Genomic DNA, 20,995 nt, shown 5'->3' with positions numbered 1-20,995 from the left:
GACGACTAAGAGGATATAAACTCAATTGCTTTTCTTCACCGACACTACTACTGTTCAATATGTGCTGGTCAAAGGCTATAGATTAGGTGTTAATGAGCCTGTTTCACTTACCCTAGAAGAGCCTTAAAACAAAAATCCGGAGGCTCTCTCTATAGGTACTCCAAAGAAATAAGAATAAAACAAACGAACAAAAAGAAATAGGAATTGCATGACAGATGTAGAACTGAAAGGATAGAAAGCAGAAAGCTTCTGCCTGAACGGAGATAAGTTGAAGGTTGTCCAGGCAGAAATGCAGGGCAAGACATAAGCAGTAAGAACATCCTCAATATTGTAAAGGGAATTCGTGAAGAGCCCATGGCTGACATCTGATAGAATAGTGAAAGACTGAAAACTTTCCCTGACTCAGGAATCAGACTAAGATGCCAACTTTCGTTTTGCTACTTCTGTTCAACATGGTACTGAAACCGCAGTGAGCTATCTGGAGCAATTAGACAGAAAAAGAAATAAAAGGAATCTAAATGGGGAAGGAATATGTAAAATTATCTCTATTTACAGGTGACATAAATACACACACTTAAGAATCCACCAAAAACAAAACAAAACAAAACAAAACAAACTAATTAAGCTAATAAATTCAGCAAAGTTGTAGGATACAAAATCAACACAAAAATCAGTTGTAATTCTATACACTAGTAATGCACAATCCAAACATGAAATTAAGAAAAACAATTCCATTTAAAATAGTAGCAAAAAGAATAAAATATTTAGAAATAAATTTAACCAGGAAGGTACAAGACTTGTACACAGAAAATGACAAAGCACTCCTGGAAGAAATTAAAAACCTAGAAAAATGTAAAGACATTTCATTTTCATGGATTGGAAGACCAAATACTTTTAAGATGGTAAGAAAAGCAATTTACAGATTCCATGCGATTCCTATCAAGATCCTATCAGCCTCACAGTCAGCAAACCCCAAAAATAGCCAAGTGGAACTACAGCTAACTTAAAGACTTTTGTGTTAGGAAACGCAAGTGTTGGCAAGGATGTGGAGGATATGGAGGAAAACCCTTGTGCACTGTTGGTGGGAAGGTAAATTAGTGCAGCTGCTATAGAAAACAGTATGGAGGTTCCTCAGAAAGTTAAAAATAGAACTACCATATGATTCAGCAATCCCACTTCTGGGTATACATTCAAAGGAAACAAAAATCAATATCTTGAAAAGGTATCTGCACCCTCATGTTCACTGCAGCATTATTTACAACAGACAAGACATGGAAACAACATCCGCACATGGATGAATGGATAAAGAAAATATGGGGGGGTGTGTGTATATAATATAAATACATATATATATAATGGAATATTCAGCCATAAATAAGAATGAAATCTCGCCATTAGCAACATGATTGCACCTTGAGGGTATTAAGCCAAGTGAAATAAGTCAGACAGAGAAAGACAAATGCCATATGATCTCTCTTATATATGGAATCCAAACACATATATGTATATATATACAAATAAGCAAGCTCATAGATGCAGAGAACAGATTAGTGGTTACCAGAGGTGGAGGGTGGGGGTTAGGAGAAATGGGTGAATTTTAGTTTAAATAGATTGAATTAGAAAAAAAAAAAAGACTTTTGTGCATTAAAGGACATAATCAACAGAATGAAAAGGCAACCTACGGAATGGGAGAAAATACTCACAAATCATCTATCTGATAAGGGGTTAACATCCAGAATATGTAAAGAATTCCTATAATTCAACAACAAAAAAGTCAAATAACCTGATTAAAAGATGCTCAGAGAAACACTTTTCTTTTGAGATGATATACAAATGGCCAATAAACATATGAAAAGATGCTCAACATCACAAATGATCAGGGAAATGCAAATCAAAACTATAATGAGATACTATCTCATACTCATTAGGATGGCTACTATCAAAAAATCAGAAAATAACAAGTGTTGGCAAGGATGTGGAGAAATTTGAACCCATGTGCACTGATAAGATTGTAAAATGGTACAACCAATTTGGAAAACAGTATGGAGGGCCCTCAAAAAATTAAAAGCACAAATACCAAGTGATCCAGTGAAAGGAAGTCAGAATTTCTCCCCAAAATATGCCCCTGTCATACTGACATATTTTGAGCTGAAGGCAACTAAGAAGCAATAAATCCAGAACAAGCCCCCCACTTTCTGTCTAAAGGCAGGATAAAAGTTCTTTTCCTGGAGACAGACTCTCATCAACCCAGCCAGTGCCAGAAGAATCTGCAAACAAACTTTACTCCGTTAGTTTCCTCCCATGTAATTCCCTTCCCCCAGTTTGCTGCCATTGGAAGCCTACAACTGCTTTCCTTGTCCTGTCATTTCTCTACAAATTGATTTCTTCTTTGTTGAAGATGCCTTATAAGCTGGAATTCTGAGCCACCATTTTGAGTTACTTTTGGTTAATCCCACATCATGTGTGCTGCATGCATTATTAAACAGTTTTTCTCTTATTAATCTGCCTTTTTGTTAAAGCTTCCCAGAAGAAAACCTAAAATGGGTAAAAATTTGTCTCTCTTACACAGTAATTCCCCTTTTGGGTATGTATTTAAATAACTGAAATTAGGATGTTGAAGAGGTATTTACATTGTTATGTTCATTGAGGTATTATTTACAATAGCCAAAATTGTTACAACCACCTAAGTGTCCGTTGACTAGATAATGAAAATATGGTATACACATACAACGGAATTACTAATCAGCTTTAAAAAAGAAGGAAATTCTGCCACATGCAACATGGATGAAACTGGAGGACATTATGCTAAGTGAAATAAGCCAGTCATGATTCCATTTTTATAAGGTATAGTGATATGTGATTTATAATAGAAATATGTATTTGGTCCTCTCAGGCACAGAGCTCCTAAAACCCTTGGAATTTCCTAAGTGATGAAGATGTCTTGATATTCATAACAAGCCCCTTTCAACCACATCAGAGTTTATGTTAATGCAGTGACTTTTGGAAAACTAAGTCTTAAAGATGGGGGTTGGTTGCCAAAGGAACCAACCCTGTGATTACAAGGTTGGAACTTTCAGTCCCACCACCAAACACAAACCTCTGGGAGGAAAGGGCTAGAGACTGACTTAATAACCAATGGCCAGTGATATAAATAATCATGCCTAAGTAATGAAACCTCCATAAAAATCCTTAATGACTAGGTTCAGAGAACTTCCAAGCTAGTGAACAAGAAGGCATCCACATACTAGGGAGCAGCACCTAAACTCTATGGGGTCAGAAGCTTCTGTGCTCAGAACCCTTCCAGACCTTGCCCTTTGTATGTCTTCATCTTGCTGGTCTTTCCTATCCTTTAATACCCTTTGTAATAAATCCGTAATCAAGTAGGAAACAATTTTCCTGAGTTCTGTGAGCCATTCTAATAAATGATTGAGCCCAAGGAGGGAGTTGTGGGAACCACTGATTTGCAGCTGGTCAGAAGCACAGGTAACAATCTGGACTTGCCATTGGCATCTGAAGTGGACACAAGTCTTGTGGGACTGAGTCCTTAACTTGTGGGATCTGATCCTGTATCCAGGCAGATGGTGTCAGAGTTGAGTTGAACTGTAGGGCAACCAGCTTGTGTCAGAGAATTGCTTGGTATGGAGAAACCACTCATACTTGAAGTACAGGGTATTCTGTGAGTAAAGAAAAGTAAGTTTTTCTTTTCAGGTATCCAAAATAGTTAAACTCATAGAAGCAGAGAGTAGAATGATGATGCCAGGGGTTGGGGGCACGGGGAAATGGGGAATTGCTTCTCAACAAGTATAAAGCTTCAGTTATGCAAGATGATTAAGATCCAGAGATGCTCTACAACACTGTGCCTATAGTTAACAATACTGTATTGTACACATTAAAGTATGTTAAGGGGTAGATCTCATGGTAAGTGTTCTTACCATAATTAAATAAACAAAACTTTTGTGACCCACAGGATGCTGCCAATAAAGTGAAAAGACAACCTACAGAATGAGAGAAAATTTTGCAAATCATTTATCTCTTAAGGGTCTCATATCCAGATATACAAATAGCTCTTACAACTCAACTACACAAAGACAAACCAAATTAAAAATAGGCAGAAGACCTGAATAAACATTTCTCCAAAGAAAACATGCAAATGTCCAACAAGCACATGAGAAGATATTTAACATTATTAGTCACTAGGGAAATGCAAATCAAACCACAATGAGATAATACTTCAATCCCACTAGGATGAATATAATCAGAACAATGGAAAATACAAGGGTTGGTGAGGATGAAGAGGAATTAGAACCCTTGTGCATTGCCTGTGGGAATATAAAATGGTTTAGCCACTGCAGAAAATTTTGGTGATTCCTCAAAAAATTAAACACAGAATTACCATATGACCCAGCAGTTCCACTCCTTGTTAACTGAAAACATGTATTCAAACAAAAATTTGTACACAAATGTTCATAGCACTATTCACAACAGCAAAAAGGTGGAAACAACCCAAATGTCCATCAACTGATGAATGGATATACAAAATGTGGTATAGGCACACAATCATCCAGCCATAAAAAAGGAATGAAGTACTTACTGATAGATGCTATCAATTGGATGAATCCTGAAAACATTATGCTAAACAAAAGAAGACCAACACAAAAGGTCAAATAGTACATGACTCCATTTATATGAAATGTCCAGAATAGGCAAATCCATACAGACAGAAGGCTGACTAATGGTATCAGGGGCTGGGAGGAAGAGAAAATGGGGAGTACCTGTTTAGTGAATATAGGTTTCCTTTTGGGTGATGAAAATGTTTTGGAACTAGTTGAGAGGCGATGGTTGCACAACACTGAATATGTGAAATGCCTCTAATTGTATACCTTAAAATAGTTATTGTGTTATGTGAATTTTACATCAATTAAAAAACCAAAAAGAAACAAGTAGTAAGAACCCAGACACACAAAGTGTTAGAAAAAGAGATTTATTTACAAACCAAAAAATCCCCAACTCCAGCTGGAGGGAGAGAAAGAGAGGAGGTAGCAAGCATGAGCAGGTCCTTTACGAGGCCAACCTCAGTTCCTGAGAAACCCTGAGTACCAGCCCATGTGGTCAGCTCCTACTCCATGGCCCATTCCTCTTCCAATCCAAGAAGTAATCCCTCCACTGGCCACAGCCCTCAGTCTTCTTGCCAGTCATCCTGTGCCCAGGCAGGCATTGGTGAAAAGTACTCAAAGCCAGGCCCTTTATAGCGCAGGGCATGCAGGAACATCACAAGGTCCTGGGGCAAAGGGTCTTGTCGCACGAGCCGGCACTCTGCACAGAGTGGGTCTGTCTCTTGATTGGCAATGTTGGTTTCAGCTACCTTCCCTGGTGCCAAAGGAACTGTGTCCAGATCCTGAGGGGCTGCCTCAACTGTTGCATCCATCTTCTGGGCAGATGCAGCCAACTCTTCTAGGCAGTCCTCGGAGGGAGCTGTAGAGTTTGTGAGTGCAGTGGGCAGGTCGCCCTCACAGAGATCTAGCACATCCAGGCTCTGTTTGGCCTGGTGCTCTGCCACAAGGTCCCGCAGTAGTTCCTCATCTGTTTTGGGAATGTGGCCTCCTCGGCCTCGGGAGGGGCCCCAGGCAACTGAGTTATAGATGGGGTCATTGAGGATGGGGTGGCCCAGGAACTGGAGATGGACTCGGATCTGATGGGTGCGGCCTGTGAGCGGCCGGCACTGTACCACACTGGAGTGGCCATTGTAGCTCAGTCTCTGGAACACTGTCTCACAAGGCTTGCCCCGAGAATCTACACGGCACACCCCTACCTTGTAAGACACCACCAAGATGGGTTCCTTGCAGGTTACTTCCTCGGCAGGGAACTCCCCCTCCACCCGGCACACATACTCCTTCTCCAGCTACACAGGAGGGAAGAGGGAAAAAGTCAGCACAAAGCCTAAACCCATGAAGCCCAAGCCCTCTGCAGTGATGACGAATACACTAGGGTCAGAAAGAAGAGGATTCAAACACCAGCTTCATTATTTGACAGTTGCACAATCCTAGGTATATTACTTAGCTTTAAATCCTATTAACTTGTCTAGAAAATGGGAGATTAGAAACGCATTTACCTCAGCGCAGCGGTTGTAAGTAAGCTGTGCTCTAACTGAGCCTCGTATACAGTAAACAATAAATATATTACAATCAGATCCAGAATTACAAGTCTCAAGACCATAAGCACTACCATTTAACTCTTCTACCCATGCCTCTTCCAACTCCATCCAGAATCTTTCCAGCAAGTAGGCTGTCCTCACAATCTTAAAAACCTTGCTCAGCCTGTCAGCACTTTAAAACTTCAAAACAGCAAACTACCAAGAGAGGCATCTCTAAAGATCTTTTGAAGCATAAAAGATAATAAGCTGTCCCTGGCAATGTAGGTGTTGACCTTCCTGAAAATAGGAGGCTTGACCAGATAAACACAAAGGCTAGCTTCAGATCTAGAATTCAGTGACACCCTTTAGACACAGAGCATTCGTGAACCCAGGAAGTGGTGGCAGGAGGCAAAAGTTTGGCCTACCTGCCGGTCTCGAACCTGCTCATGAATTCTCTCTGAGACAGCTGCTGTCTTGGCAAACATGAGGACCCCAGAGGTGAGACGGTCAAGCCGATGCAATGGGTGTAGTTCCTTGAGTTGGTGCTCCTTGCCCAGGATGAAGATGACCGTGTTGTGCCGGAAGCGGCCGCAGGGGTGGACAGGAATGGAAGAAGGCTTGTCTACAACCACCAGGTCTTCGTTCTCTGCTAGCAGGCGGACAGGTTCTGCTGTAACTGGTGGCTCATGCCTGTGCACTGTGTTCCGTAAGAAGTCATTGTCCTGCCAATGACACAGGCAACTGGTCAGCCCAGGAGCCAGTAACCTGTAATCAGTCAACCTTACACACAGCTTCCTCCCTTCTTCCTTACTGATATGGAAGAATGTTCATCGTACATCCTTAAGCAGAAAAAGCAGTGTGCATAGTGCATTCTCATTTTATAAAAAACAGAGACACACAGGCAGACAGCAGGACTTTGAAAAAGTACTAGGATATATGCACAAATGTTAATGCTGGTATCTGGGTGGTAGGATTATGGATTTTTTGTTCTTATTTGTATTTTCTCTACAATAAAGTTATATTTTAAAAGTAAATTTTTCTAAAATGAAGGGAAGAAACTTCCATAAATCATCACTTACTGTGACCTTGAACAAGACAGCAAGCTGCAAGTCTAGAGATTTAGACTCCAGGCTTACTGCATGCTGTCAGGCAAGTCACTTAATTTCTTTAGGCTTCAGTTTCCTTATCCGTAAAATACGAGGGTGAGTCCAGACCTGCGCTTTTCAAAACTTGGATGGGAGAGGGGATTCAAACCATTCATTCTTCAAATGCTGAAATTGCCTTGCACCCCCTCATAATCATGGTGAGCCGGTGTTGCTGGCACAGGTGTCTGGTACCTTTTAGCTGTGATGAGATTTTAAAGAAGGGTCAAAGCACTGGGCTAGACAATTCTAGTCTCTGGCCCTGTCATTTCACAAGTCTATCAAATCAGGCTCTACCATAAATAATGTAAGTAGAAGTTATAAGAACACAGGCTTTGGAGATAGCACTGTTGCCTTACCTGTGTGAGGTTTACCTTAGTTTCCTCAGCTTCCTCACAGGTAAAATGAGGTGGCAGTACCTACTTCACAAGGTTGTCATTAGAATTAAATGTTAAAGTACATAAAATGCTTAACTCTGTGCCCAGCACAGTCATGAAATATAAATGAAAGTATTTGTTAGAACTACTTGTACAGAGATGTACAAATGTAGGGCAGAAAGTCATCAGTGCCAGTGCCACAAGAGAGTGCATCAAAGGAGCTATGAGAATTCTAACTTCTGTCCCTTGTTAACACTGAAACCAGCTTTATGGAGGGGATAAGTGGGCTAAGTTCTGAAACATATGGTCTATTTGCGGGGATGGGGAGCTAAAAGTGTTCCAAGTGAAAATGAAAACGCTTCAGAATTATTCCCTTTCTACTCCAGTACTTATGCCCTAGTAACTCTGAAAAACCCTCCCCACTTTCCTTGCTCGCTTTTGGGCAGGCCCCATCAGGACTCCACCTTGAGCACAATGCTGAGGTCCTGTACCGGCTCCTCGTTGAGGTGCAGGCGCCCTGCCCGGACTGCGGCCTCGTAGTAGGCCAGGGGCTGGGCTCGGAACTCTGTGCTGAATACATGCAGCAAGCTATGGCCCACCCAGCGGCCTTTGCAATAAGTCCGGAAATCAAAGTAATAGGGCCGCACTTTGCGCAGGCCTCCCTCAAAGTAGTAGCTGGTCTCGGCAAAGTGTTCATCGCCAAAGCTAACTCCTGCCCGCCGCTTCTTCGGGGGCGGCACGACACGCTCCCCAGGTGTGCCCCGCCGCTTCTTCCGCTTGCTTGGGCCAGGGGCTGCAGTCGGGGCCTGCTCCCCGCTCCCTGAGGTCTGCTTCGCGTCCCCCAGGGCCGGCTCCACTCCTGGGCCCGCCGGCTCCGGGCGCCCTGTGGGCAGCTCACCCCTCGCGTCGCCACCTGCATCTCCGTTTTGCTGAGCCGGAGCTCTCAGCCCGCTCGCTGCCTCGGCTTCGGTCGAGAGCGTTCCCTCCATGGGGCGCCTACGGCCACCAAAAGTCCTGGCAAAGGTGAGGCGCCGGAGGTTGGAGCACACTTGCCCAAGAACCGGGAGCCATAAGCGACCGCCCAGCCACATGACCGTGCGGCCGCGGCTTCTAGGTCGCGATCTGAGGACGTCACTCGGCACCAACCAATCAGTGAGGCTTAGTGCCGAGGCGGGGGCTGTGAGCAGAGTAGGAATGAAGGAGGGAGTTGAATGAGCCGAGTTGAAAGAGTTGAGTTGAACGAGTGGGAATTGAGAGACTGTGAGAATAACTGATTAAAAGTGTAGATTCCATATAGATATGCTCAAAGTCTCTTGAGTCTGGAAAAACAAAACAAAATGAGGATTGCTAAGCTCTGAATATACTAAGAAGACGGTGTTACGTACTTCAAAGTGTGAGTATTATAGTTTGTGACTTATAACTCAATAAAACTGTTATATATGTAACCAAACACACACACACACACACCCAGAAGCAATGTTTTTACACTTGTCCTTCTCCCTAACAGCATAAGAAGGACTAGAGATCTCCCATTTGCCTCCCATATGCTCCTGTCTTGAGATTAAAACTGTAAGTGAATCAGAAGATGTATTTGTCCGAGTTCTCAAGTGCACAATACTGAAATCAACTCTGGTTAATCATTTAAAGGATATTAGTGCCTCATATAATTCACAAGAGAGATGGCGAATAGGCTCAGAAACAGCCAAGTCAAGAGAAGTCAAGGCCTCTGAGAACCAGCCACATAACAAAAAAGAGAATTGTATAGAGTGGGAATTATATTTCAATAAAGTTGAGTGAATCACAAGGTCTAGCTCCAGTTCAGTGTGGTCCTTGACCATTAGGATTCTAATTTAAACATTCAGCCACCAAATGAATTTTGAACATTTGCTAACCATCACTTAGTTCTAGAGGTTAACAAATACATGGTTCCTGATCTCAGCGAAGGCCTAGGCTTGTTGAGGATACAAATAAACATATTTGTACTAATCACACTGGTCAAAGCAGTCTAAGGTAGAGGGATGCTGACTGCCCTTTTGTGGCTTCCCATTGCGAGTCCTTGGGGAGGGGGAGATCACCAGGATTTATGGTTTTCAGCTTTGCAAGTCTAGGATCTGGTTTGGATTTATTCAGCGCACACACTAATTAAACTCAGAGGACATGGATGAATCAGTAAGGGTGCCAATATGTTAATTTTCAACTGTAACTTTAAGTTAAAAAGTGTGTTCAATTTTATATCAGCTTCCATTTGTGCCTACTGTTAAAGGCACCTTCATCCTGGTATCAAGATATATAAGAGGCCAAATTTGAAATCAAGTTTTTTTGGTGGGCAGGAAATCAGAGAAAATGGCATAAGTTAGTTGAAAGGCCATGGAGCAGCTCAATGAAGCAACCATGAACTTATGACTGTGACTCTTTCTATGAATCAGTTGCTGCCAGATTCATATGACCATGTTGGGAGGCAGTTGGAGGATTCTGCGGATCTGCCCACCCTCATTTATTTCCCATGAATAAGCACTTCAAAAATCTTGCCTATTAGTTGCTCCTTTGTCTTCTAACCTTGCTTTTCCATTTTTTTTTCTGTTTGCATATTCGAAGAATGGTTATAAGTGTGAGTAACAGAGTAACTTCGTAGTTCCCTTTCACATGGTGGTAGCTATTACCACCACAGCCAAAAGACTGGCTTTGAACACACCTAGAGACTATAACCTCAGCCGAGTTATCTCTACGGATGATTGGCTGATGTCTTTCCTCACATATTTCTTTGGGGTTGGGAGGATTGCATCTCAGCGAATTGATGAACTAGTAACTCCTGAAGGATATCAAAGGTCATCTCCTTTGGAAAAAAAAAAAAGCGTTTCTGACACACACACTTCCCATGACCACTCTCTTCTTTATGTACTCTGGCCACACTTCTGTCAAATCTCTTTGCTGTTATTTGTAAACTTGTCTGTCTCCGTGGCGCGCCTTCCTAAGCTGTAAAGCTGGGACCTATGCTAAGCCTTGTCTGTCTTGAATTCCCGCTTAACACAATGCCTTGATGTCTATTGACTAAATGAATAAGGGAAAGCTTCAAAACTTGGTGAATAGGACATGCATCTCCTGAGAGTAAAGAAAGTAATTGAGAGTAAAGAAGTGCTTTAATTTGCACATCGAAAGGCTGACATTTTGGGGGACAAACACCAGCCCAGAGAACTGCCAAGGAGTTTAACTTGCTCGGGGAACCAAGAAAAGTCAAGGTCTTGGAAACTGGGCTTCCCGATCCGACCAGGAAACAGTTTGAGAGCGCTGTCCGCGCTGCTGGAACGCACTGATGTAAGTGGAATCAAACTGGCCACAGAGAAGACCCGGGCCCAGGACGTGTGGCTCCACCGTTTCCAGGCAACAACAGTCCCGCCCACCGTTTCCTCGCTCTCGGCTTCTCACTTCCTTACCCAGGTGCTCTCCACTCGACCAATCGATGCACAGAACATCGCCAAGTTGGGCGGTGGTTGGAGGACTCCAGGGATCCGTCACTCGGGGACTCCCGCCCCCTATTTCTTCCTGGCTGCCAGCGACGGAACTGAGCTGAGCGTTTGCGGGCTGCTGGGCAGTCGGTTGCGGTAGGTGAAGAGGAGCAGGGGTGCCCGTGTTTTGTATCCTCGGCTCTGGCAGCATTCCAAGTTATCACAGAGGGGCCTCGGGGCCTGACTCGTCCCGCTTAGCCAGTCCTTGAGGCCGCAGTGACTGAGGCCTGAGATCTGGACACCAGGGTTCTCCTTGCTGGTCTGGACTTCCTAGGGGGAGCCGGGGGACCGGGGCATTAGTGCCAGCAAGGTTTTGGTTTGTGTGGGTTCAGATGACTTCAGGGTTGGGGTGGCGCTTCATTGTGGCCCTTGGCATCAGTTCATCTAGGGCCTCTGTCACATATCTGGCCCTTTTACTTCCTGGAGTTATTCAGACCTTTTCCTAAGCCTTCTTAATCTCAAAAGTCTCTTCTGAAAGAAGGTGTCAATCCATCCTGTTAGACTTGATAGTTATGAAAGCCACCAGACTTTGTGGGTAGCCTTTCCCACCTAGCTCTGTTCCGGATACTTTCAGTGCAGTCCCAAGCAGACAGAGTGGTATTTGGGTAAAAACATGGCCTTTGGAGTGGCACAGGTCCGGTTTCCAATCAGGGATTCACTTTCTATCAGTAATGTGCCTTTAACAAGTTACCCTTCTGATCCTTAGTTTTTTCATCTGTAAAATGAAGCTGTCTGTCTTTCAGTGTCTCTGACTATTAAAATAAGGACACGAGGCATATAGACCAGCTTCTTCATGAAATGAGCACATGGGCCTTTGCGTATGACACTACTCTGTTAGATGGTTCTCACCAAGCAGCACTTTTGTTATCCTGGTAGACTGTATATGGAATTGTGCAAGACCTTTAGTTTGTGCCCTATTGAAGACAGAATAGAAAGAGTGGTTGCATTTTGGAGACCTTTGGAGAAAAGTGCAGGGTGGTTGTCCCCTGTGGAAATATCCTAGAAATCCCTGTGTGTGTGTGTGTGTTTAAACATATATAAATTTTACCATTTTAACCATTTTTAGATGTACTGTTCAGTGCCATTCACATTATTGTGCAATCATCACCACCAAACGGAAACTCTAATGTACGCAGTAAACAATAACTCCCATGACCATCTTCCTACCTCCCCCTACCCCAACCCCTGGTGACCACCATTCTGTTTTCTGTCTCAGTGTGTTTGACTGCGTAGACCTCATATCTTTTCTTTTTGAATCATTGAATATTTGTCCTTTTGTGCTTGGCTTATAGAAATTCTATTTTTAAAAACAAATTTCATTATGACCTAAGTGCAGACCCAGAAGAAGAACCCAATTACCCTTTTCTCATCTTTTTATCTATAACATAGGAATGTAATTGAAGACATTTTAAATTTTGTTAAGAGAAACTTAAAAGGCTATTACCTTCCTTCCTAAGCCACTCCTTATTCACTTTAACTTCTTTTTTTTTCTAGCTCAGATTCCAAATGAAAATGTTTGAGAGCATTGACTCTACAGCCACAAGATCTGCCCCGGACCTTTGGGCTGAAGTTTGTTCCTGTCTGCCACAACCTGACCAAGAGGATGGTGCCAGCAATGCCTTCTCAGACTCCTTTATGGATTCTTACCCTGCAGGGGCAGGCCAGAGGGAGGCCCCAGACTTTGCTGTACAGTCAGCTGAAAAGCCTTGGGCTCCCTTGCAGGATTCAGAAGTGTATTTAGCCTCTCTAGGTAAGTTAGATTGTTTTCATTTTTAATCAGAAGCTGGTGGTTTTAAGGGAGCATGTTGAAGTTCTGTTGTATCCAGCCTAGTTTTCTATTCTTATTTTATTTTCTTTTTGCCCTCATCACATAAATCTGTCAGATATAATTCTAGGGGGTGTTTCAGTCTGGTTGTTGGGAAGGAGCCCCCTTTTCCTTGTATATATCTTTAAACAGTTTTTGTCATATCCTGCCTCTGACTGTTTCATCTAAATTCTGCTTTATTTATTGGCATACTATAGAACCTTCTTGCCTTCTCTTGGTGGCCCATGTATTCACATAACCCAAAAGTGTCAAACCTTATGCCATCCTGAAAGAAAAGGTGATGGCCCCAGAGCTACATGTGTATTTATGATGCTACAGTTTGAGAAACTTGTATTTAATAGATTGATTATTGGAATGGGAGTATATTGACACAAAATTCATTCTGCCTCTTGTGAGCCATTTTACTTTTTAAATATTTCCTGAACACATCTTCACTGTCCTGTCCTGTGGTATTCAGTGTAAGTATTTAAAGAGACTGCAAACCCAGAAAAAGATTCAGATTGTCCCATGCCCCAGGAAAGAAAAACATCAGTCTTAGACAATGATTGCCAGTCTTCAGAATTGTGGTATCTTTATTATTAAACATCCATGAGATCTATCTATGTGTCACAAAACCAAACTGGGAGTAATTATTTGAAGAAGTAAAGGCAATTCAGGAAGAAGAAGCGTTTTGAGGAAGGATAGAAAGAAGAGTCAGAGTTTAGATAATTGCTAATGAATATCCTGAAAAAACAAAAGAAATTTTATTAACAATGAACTGGATGGAAAGATATGAGAAAAATACAGGGGGAATGGTGGATAATGAGAAAGGTGAGGGCATCAGGTGAAGAGGTTGACAATTCCGTTGTGGTTGTCAGAACATCTGTGTAACAGTGATAAGGAGAAGAAGCAACAGTCTGAGGAAGCTGAAGCCCCAGGTCCTTTGGCTTGTTGGTACTCTGTTGGCACAGAGTACCAACAAAGCCAGGGGTTATAAGAAACCTTCATTGGTTCGGTGATGTTTTTGATTGGCGAAGACTGATTCAGAAAGTTAAAATTCCACTGATCTTTTCTAAAGTGTGTTCAGAAGATGATTAAAGTGTCCTTCCCTGAGAAAAATAAGAGCCATTTCTGTTGCCTATGGCAGAGTCTGGGAGACAATGGCAGGCGGGTTTGGAGTATGCAGGGGCCTCTGTCTCTGCCTGGTCACACCTGATCAAGGACTCAGCACACTCAGAGAGGGGAAGACCTTTCCTGGCCCAAAAGAGTATCTTCTGCCTTGGCAACCAAGGCCAGACAATATAAAGATTGGTTTTAATGCCAAATAAACTTATATCAGAGTATCCACAAAGAGCAACAATTTAACACTTTTAGTCAACTCAACATGAGATATACATAATCCTTTTCATATCCTCCAGGAAAAAATAAACAAACTCCTCAAATATTTAACATTTATCAACTGCAGGTTTTTTACATGGGTGAACTTTTGAACTTTTGCTGGTAACTGGCAGCAGCCAAAGGTGTTTGTTTTGATCAGTGGGTTCTAGCTGATGTGGCTTGTTTAGGAATAAAAACAAGATTGCAAGTCATAAAATTTCTATTGGTTCTGGGCTTGATGTCTACCCAACTCCTCCAAAAAGCCACCATTTGGCTACTTATTATAATTGAAAGCAAGACTAAATTAAGGCAGAAGGCAATGGTGATACCCTTTCTTGTATTTTTCAAAAGGGGATATCTGTTCATCAATTATACTTAAAATGCATAGAAGGGTAATTAAACATCTATCATCAGGAAGCCACATGGACCACTCTCAAAGGGATTACGAGATGTTTGTTTTTATTAGGCTCCAACATCCAGGCCACAAGTAGGACAACTTAAAAAAATGTTGGGAGATTCCTTTTCTTTAATCAAGAATTTAATCATACATAGAGATCTTAAAGGTCTCTTATTATTGAGTTCTCATCAAGTCAGTTTTAGTCTCTAATGAATCATTAGATCTCTTTTCATTTTCTCTAATTCTTTCTCCTGAGGTTTGGAAACCACTTTATGATACTGTAACAAAAAGAAAAACCACTTACTCTTCAGAGAGACTATTTTCAAGAGTTGAAAAAAGAGCGTAGTATACACATGTCAAGACAGGGAAAACAAGCTTTCCTTAGAGAGATACCTGCCGGGCTTTGTGATTTCAAAGAAAACGTGCCATCAATTTATTTAGGGGGACCTATGGTTTTCCCTTTTCTGGGGTTAAACATTTATTTGATACAATGCAGGATGAAGATATTGTGAAGGAAAAAGAAAAATGTACATTTCCCTTTATCTTTCCTTCTTAAAAAAAAATGAACTTTTTCTGGGAGTGTGCATGTACTCATCAGTGAGAGAATTTTTAAGTTGGCATTTTGCATTTTAGATTAGTTTTGTTTCATACTCACGTTCCTTCTTAAGCTCAACTACTTCTCTCTTTAGAAAAGAAACTGAGAAGAATCAAAGGTTTAAATCAGGAAGTGACTTCCAAGGACATGCTTCGAACCCTGGCCCAAGCAAAAAAGGAATGCTGGGATCGGTTCCTGCAGGAGAAGTTAGCATCAGACTTCTTTGTGGATGGACTTGATTCTGATGAGAGGTAATTGATTCCCAGTCCAGTTCCAGGTGATAGTTCATTTCACTGAAGGCATTTCTCTTCCTCTGAAGAATTCAGGGAGAGTGACATCTGAGTCCAGATATAAGCTGATACCAACATCAGCTTTTTTGAGCTAAAATCATCCTTTGTTAGCTCTTAGTCTAGCAGCAGATTTTTGAGAAAGGTATTTTTACCAAAAAGCAAATATTGCACGTACATCTTGACCACAGATTGAACAGAGTTGAGAATAAACCATTGTCTTCATTTTTGAGTACACAGTGCACTTGAGAAAGTAGTAATCAATCAAGAGCTGGAGCTGTGTCTTCTCACCTATGGCACCTCCACTGCCTTACAGAATTTCTTTCGTATTGTAGACATTCGAATTTGTGTAGACTAAATGAATGAATTTCTTAAGCATCCACTGTGTGAGGGCACTGTGCTTGATGTCATAGGGTGAAGGGAAGATGTAAAGAAGTTGGGACCCATTTTTTTGTCTTCAGAACTAGCTGGGGAGAGATGACAAATATACCTGAAGACATACCTAACAAAACGAGGCAGCATAAGACAAGAGCCGGAGGAGCAGAAGTGACATTGTGCTTTGGGAGTTGAGAGATCTCCCTCTGGGCTCTGGTTTTGTACGAGAAGACCAATATCTGCAGGTGGGCTGGATGAAAAAGGAGGAGAGGGTGTTCTGCTGCAAAGAGCAGGGTGACACCTGGGTCAGTAGTTCTGCCTCTTACTGGTCGTGTGTTCCTAGGTAAGTAACCTGTGTGTGCCTCCGCTTCCTGTTCTATTAGCAGCAGTAGTAGCGCTTACCTCATAAGGTTGGTATGAGGATTAAATGAGTTACTGTGCATAGAGCGCTTAGAACCGTGCCTGGCACATGGTAAGTACTATGTAAGTGTTAGCTATTCTTAATATTATTCTTCCTAACAGAATTTTAAAGTTCAGTAAGAAATTATTCAAAATGCAAATCGGTGAGGAGAATAAAAACCCGAATTTTAACCCATGGTCTTAGGGGGAGAATATGACCTAGCTTGAATTTGCACCGTATCATTAACATTGATTTTGAGCATAGAATGTGAATAAAACTTCATTTTATTTTTTATTTGCAAAGTATTTTCACTTACATTATCTCAAATGCCGCAATAGCCTGTCCCCAGATCCTTTAGAAGTCAGGGTTATATCTAAGGTCAAGTCAGCTACCCTCTGAGGGTTCAAAGAATAATGTAAATTTTGCTCTTTTCTGTCTGAAAAGTCTCAACCCAACTGAGCCTTAAACTGCTCCAAACACAGAAACAGATTCCTGAGGCACCAATAATTATATTGTCTCCTCTTGAATATTTCCTTCCTCTCCAGTTCTGAGAAAAAAAGACAAAACTTCCTCCTGCATAATTCTCAAGTAGAAATTCTTTTTCTCTGAAATCGGATTGGCACACAGGCTCAAGTTCATGTTTTTGTGTATTTATCAGTACTAAAATAGTGTGGTTTTCCCTTCTCTACAGAAATAATTGAAACAATTTTAAGAAGTATGATAGACGAAGGTTAAAGGCCCATGTCGCACCTTAGTCCCTGAGCTGTGGGCACTTGTTGCCCCGAGCTTACATCTGTAGGAATGCTGCTTTCTGTCAATGTTCAGAACAAGCACCAGGAAACAGTAAATATATGTAGTTGTTTTCAAACTTCAAAGTTAATGTTTTAAACAGAGGCCATTTTGTAGTGCGATTGTTGGTTCGTCACGTATGCGAAGGCCAGACAGATGACCCTCCTCATGCTATGTGCTGGGCAAGGGAGTAGTGGACTGAGAAATCCTACTGTCCGAAACACGATGCCCTCATTTCAGGGGTCTAAAACCTGCTGGTTATGGCTTCATTTCTTGGCTTACAACTTCTTGCTATTGAAGAGCATAGAATGAGGTTTACATTATTTCTAGTCATCTTGTATTTTACCAAGAATGTCTAACAGCTTTAGAGCAGAGGATTCTGGGTACTTAAGGAAGGTGGGAGGGGATACTCCCCCTTCCTCACAGATCCAAGCTGGAAAAAAAAGAGCCCTCTGGGCTAGCGGCCATTCCCTTGTCAGGGACATTGTGACTCAAGATGTTTCCATCTTGGGGACTTGCTATAGAATGAACTAAACAAACAAAAGTACACAAAAAACCATGCTTAGTGCAACCAGGTGCTGAAGTGTAATTGAGCCTGAGACTGCTTCCGGTATAAGAGATTTCAAGATGCTTAGGTTTCTGCCTCACTAATAATTTGGTATTTATTCGAATGTTTCCTCCCCTTGACAATTTCTCTTCTCTTCAGTTTTGAGGAAAAAAAGATGGGACTGAGGCATTAACTCTTCAGCTGTTCTCATCAAGCCTTCACAGACTGCATTTGAAGGGGGCCTGGTGCTGCTTATCACCCAAGTGCCCACTAGGGGGTAAATTATGCCATGGAGCTGCCAGGATGCACAGCTGTCAGAGGAGTATCTACGCTCCCTACATTAGCAGTGAAAAACAACTGGAGGAAGAAATAGTAGTAGGCGGGAAGGCAGTCTTTGAGTAACTGAGATAATCATTAAGTAATTAATCAGTGAGGTCTGATGCAGCCACCCTTTTCTCCTTCTCTTTTCTAGCACCTTGGAACATTTCAAGAGGTGGCTTCAGCCAGATAAAGTAGCCATCAGTACAGAGGAGGTCCAGTATCTGATTCCTCCAGAGTCACAGGTTGAGAAGCCAGCGGCCGGGGACGAGCCAGCAGCAGCGGAACAATAAATTACACACGCACACGCCGAGCAGCTGTCTTGAGTCCAGAGGGAACAGCTGAGATCTCGGCAGCAAGAGCATCAGGGAGAAATCTAGGGAGGGAAAAAAGCCCAGCCTTCCACTCCGCCAAGCAAGCAGCCACGGGCCCCCGAGAACTTGCTGGGGGCTGGCACGTGTGACTGTCTTGGGTAAAGTGACCGATCCAGTGTGTGCTGGATCAAAATACCGCCTTCCTCTCTGTCTCACAGCTCGCCTGAGCTCTGTCGCTGCAGGTGAGAAGTCTGCCAAGAATCCAGTGAAGGACCAAGTGTGAAAGTATTTGGAGAAACAGATGCCCTTGTGTATAATGTGTAAGTTAAGTGAGCCGTGGTTTTTTTTGCCTCTTCTGGATGTTCCCACCTGTGTCCCAAGCGTTCCCTTGATAAATTGTCAAGGGTGCCTGGGGCCAAAGAGGTTGAAGTCTGCTTCCTTGAATCCAAGCTCCATCTGGGGCTTCTCTGACAAGCCCATAATAAATATAGTGACTTTAGGAACAGAGGCTGGGTTTTCCTTCATCTGATGTGTTCCTTGTGGGGAAGATGGATGAAAGAAGTGTGAAAATGTGGGTGTTTCTATGTGTATATGTATTTTTTTTCATGCATGCTTTCTCCCCTGACTTCCTCCTGCACTGAAAAAGGGCCAGGTTCCAAATTACACTTGTAAATATGGTGTTGGAATTTGAAACCACTCCTGAGTAGCTCCATGCTTACTCCTTGCGGCAGCTTTCCTGGCTGAGCCTGTGCTTCCTTCCTTGTTTCTGGTGTTCTTGTTCAGTTTGTATTATCCATATAAAACTCTTCTCACCACAATAGCCATGTTTGTGGTACTATTGACCTGATTTTTCCAAAGAGATGCTCCCAGGCAGTGAGGAGGTAAAGAAAACACATGTCAACACAGGAGAGCTGGTAACCTTTGCCACACTTCTGTTTTTTAACATGTGCCGTCTGAGGCTAACTCTGAGGCTAGGATTCTAAGATCATGGCTCCAAAGGAGATTCTTTCTGGGTAATAGGTTCCAAATACTGAATGATGAGCTCTTCATAGAACATTTTCTCATTTCTAAATCAAGTATCTGACTTGTCCAAAAGGATGGGAACCAACCAGGTAATTCCATATACTTGCCTAATTGTATGAATTTTTTGTTGTAATTTCCAGATATATTTTCCCTTTTCTCTCACCATTGACTAATGGTGTTAGTTTTTTTCCTACTGCTTTTTATTAGTAGGACACCTTTGACATAGAGAGTGACCTTTTGTGTTCCCCAGACACTTTGAGGAAGCCAGACACTGACAATCATCGGGCCCTGGACTGAGCTTGCAAGGGGTTCTGCCTGGGGTTCAGGTGTCAGAACTCACTCTTCCTACAGGGCCACCTGATGGCTTTCCAGTGGATGGATAGGTTTAACAAGAAAAAAAAAAAAAAAACAGCCTAATATCTTTTCTTCTCCCTGCATGATAAAATTATTCTTCTTCAGTAACAACAATTTAAGAAAAAAAGCAATAAAGTCCCAAAATACTCTCCCAAAGAGCAGCTGAATAGGATGGTTAGAGAATGTTCCTGTGCCAGAAAATAGTGTTTCTGTAATTTAGGCAAGATTCTAGCTTTGCCTTTTTCCTACCTCCCAATTTCTACCTCAGAAAGAGAAATCTTGGTACGAGAAGGTGGGGAGTTGCTTTAGAGGAACTGAAAAGGAATTGTAGGACTGAAAGGTGTTTGGCCCGGGCTGGAAACCAGGAGAGGGTGTGGAGAGAAGGCCCTGGATCTCTGGCTACTTTCTCACTTAACTACTCAACAGAGACAGGGTTCTGCAGAAGGGAGTCCAATGCGTTGTAACTATGGTTTCCTAATTGTTTTAGAGCTGACCACTTAAGTGATGGGTCTGTAAGAAGGTGAAACTCCCATTTACCAAAAACAAATTTGATATAACTTCCCAGAGCTAACTTTTAATCATATATATATAGTGAAAGTACTGGAGATTGAACCCAGGACCTCATGTATGCTAAGCACGCACTCTACAACTGAGCTACACCCACCCCCTCCCAAAGTTAACTTTTTAATATAAATTTACCTTAGGCTATTGAAGTAGTACTAAATTTAAAACCAAGAGTCTTGGGTGCTATCTTTATCCATCCTGTGGCTTACTGTGGGACCATAAATAAGTCAAATGACCTCTTTGTATTCCAGTTCCCTTTCAGTAATTGCACTAACCAGAGGAAAAACTGTATTGGCCAAAAATGCTGATCTGTTTCCTTTGACCCTGGAAACTCCCAAGGAACTCCAGTTAGGACTTCCTCAAATCAGTAAAATTTATAAGTTGAGAGAGCCTTTCTTATCACCCCCAGCTTTCTTCCTTCCTCATGTCCTTAGTGAAACAGAAAGTGAGAGCAAATGGAGAAATACTTCGTGCTAAACCTCAGAGCCAGAGAAGGGCAATTACCAACAGGACAAAACAGCACGACGGGCTCTCCCCAGAGAAGGCTGGGTTGGAGCCAGGGAGATAAGCTAAGTGACGGCCGCTGTTCTCCCCTGGCGCGGCGCTTGGTGCGATCAGTGCTGGGATGGCACAGGCTTGTGTCCAGTACCTGCTCCAGAAATAGGCTCTGGACGTAGGCACGGCAAGTAAACAAATGTC

General features: G+C 42.3%; 2 protein-coding genes across 4 annotated transcripts; one reads left to right on the top strand and one right to left on the bottom strand.

Moving 5' to 3' along the window:
• Positions 1–4,965: 4,965 nt before the first annotated feature.
• RPUSD2 (RNA pseudouridine synthase domain containing 2) lies at positions 4,966–8,757 on the bottom strand. Of its 2 annotated transcripts, none has more exons than XM_010965145.3 (3): positions 8,114–8,757; positions 6,556–6,852; positions 4,966–5,899 (listed from the first exon to the last, which is right to left on the bottom strand). In XM_010965145.3, the coding sequence occupies exons 1-3, from the start codon at positions 8,738–8,740 to the stop codon at positions 5,177–5,179; spliced, it is 1,647 nt and encodes a 548-aa protein (XP_010963447.1). In that variant the 5' UTR covers positions 8,741–8,757; the 3' UTR covers positions 4,966–5,176. The 2 variants fall into 2 exon arrangements, with proteins under 2 accessions (XP_010963447.1, XP_074222009.1); XM_074365908.1 differs by having other exon boundaries at positions 6,571–6,852.
• Positions 8,758–11,108: 2,351 nt separating this feature from the next.
• Positions 11,109–18,858, top strand: CCDC32 (coiled-coil domain containing 32). Of its 2 annotated transcripts, none has more exons than XM_010965143.3 (4): positions 11,109–11,248; positions 12,647–12,902; positions 15,420–15,576; positions 18,196–18,858. In XM_010965143.3, the coding sequence occupies exons 2-4, from the start codon at positions 12,659–12,661 to the stop codon at positions 18,332–18,334; spliced, it is 540 nt and encodes a 179-aa protein (XP_010963445.2). In that variant the 5' UTR covers positions 11,109–11,248; positions 12,647–12,658; the 3' UTR covers positions 18,335–18,858. The 2 variants fall into 2 exon arrangements, with proteins under 2 accessions (XP_010963445.2, XP_010963446.2); XM_010965144.3 differs by having other exon boundaries at positions 11,153–11,248; positions 12,652–12,902.
• The last annotated feature ends 2,137 nt before the right edge of the window (positions 18,859–20,995 follow it).

Source organism: Camelus bactrianus, chromosome 6, assembly GCF_048773025.1.
Source record: "Camelus bactrianus isolate YW-2024 breed Bactrian camel chromosome 6, ASM4877302v1, whole genome shotgun sequence".
Taxonomy (NCBI): Eukaryota; Metazoa; Chordata; class Mammalia; order Artiodactyla; family Camelidae; genus Camelus; species Camelus bactrianus.
Note: the sequence above shows the minus strand (reverse complement) of the source record. Positions and strands in the feature narration are given on the sequence as shown.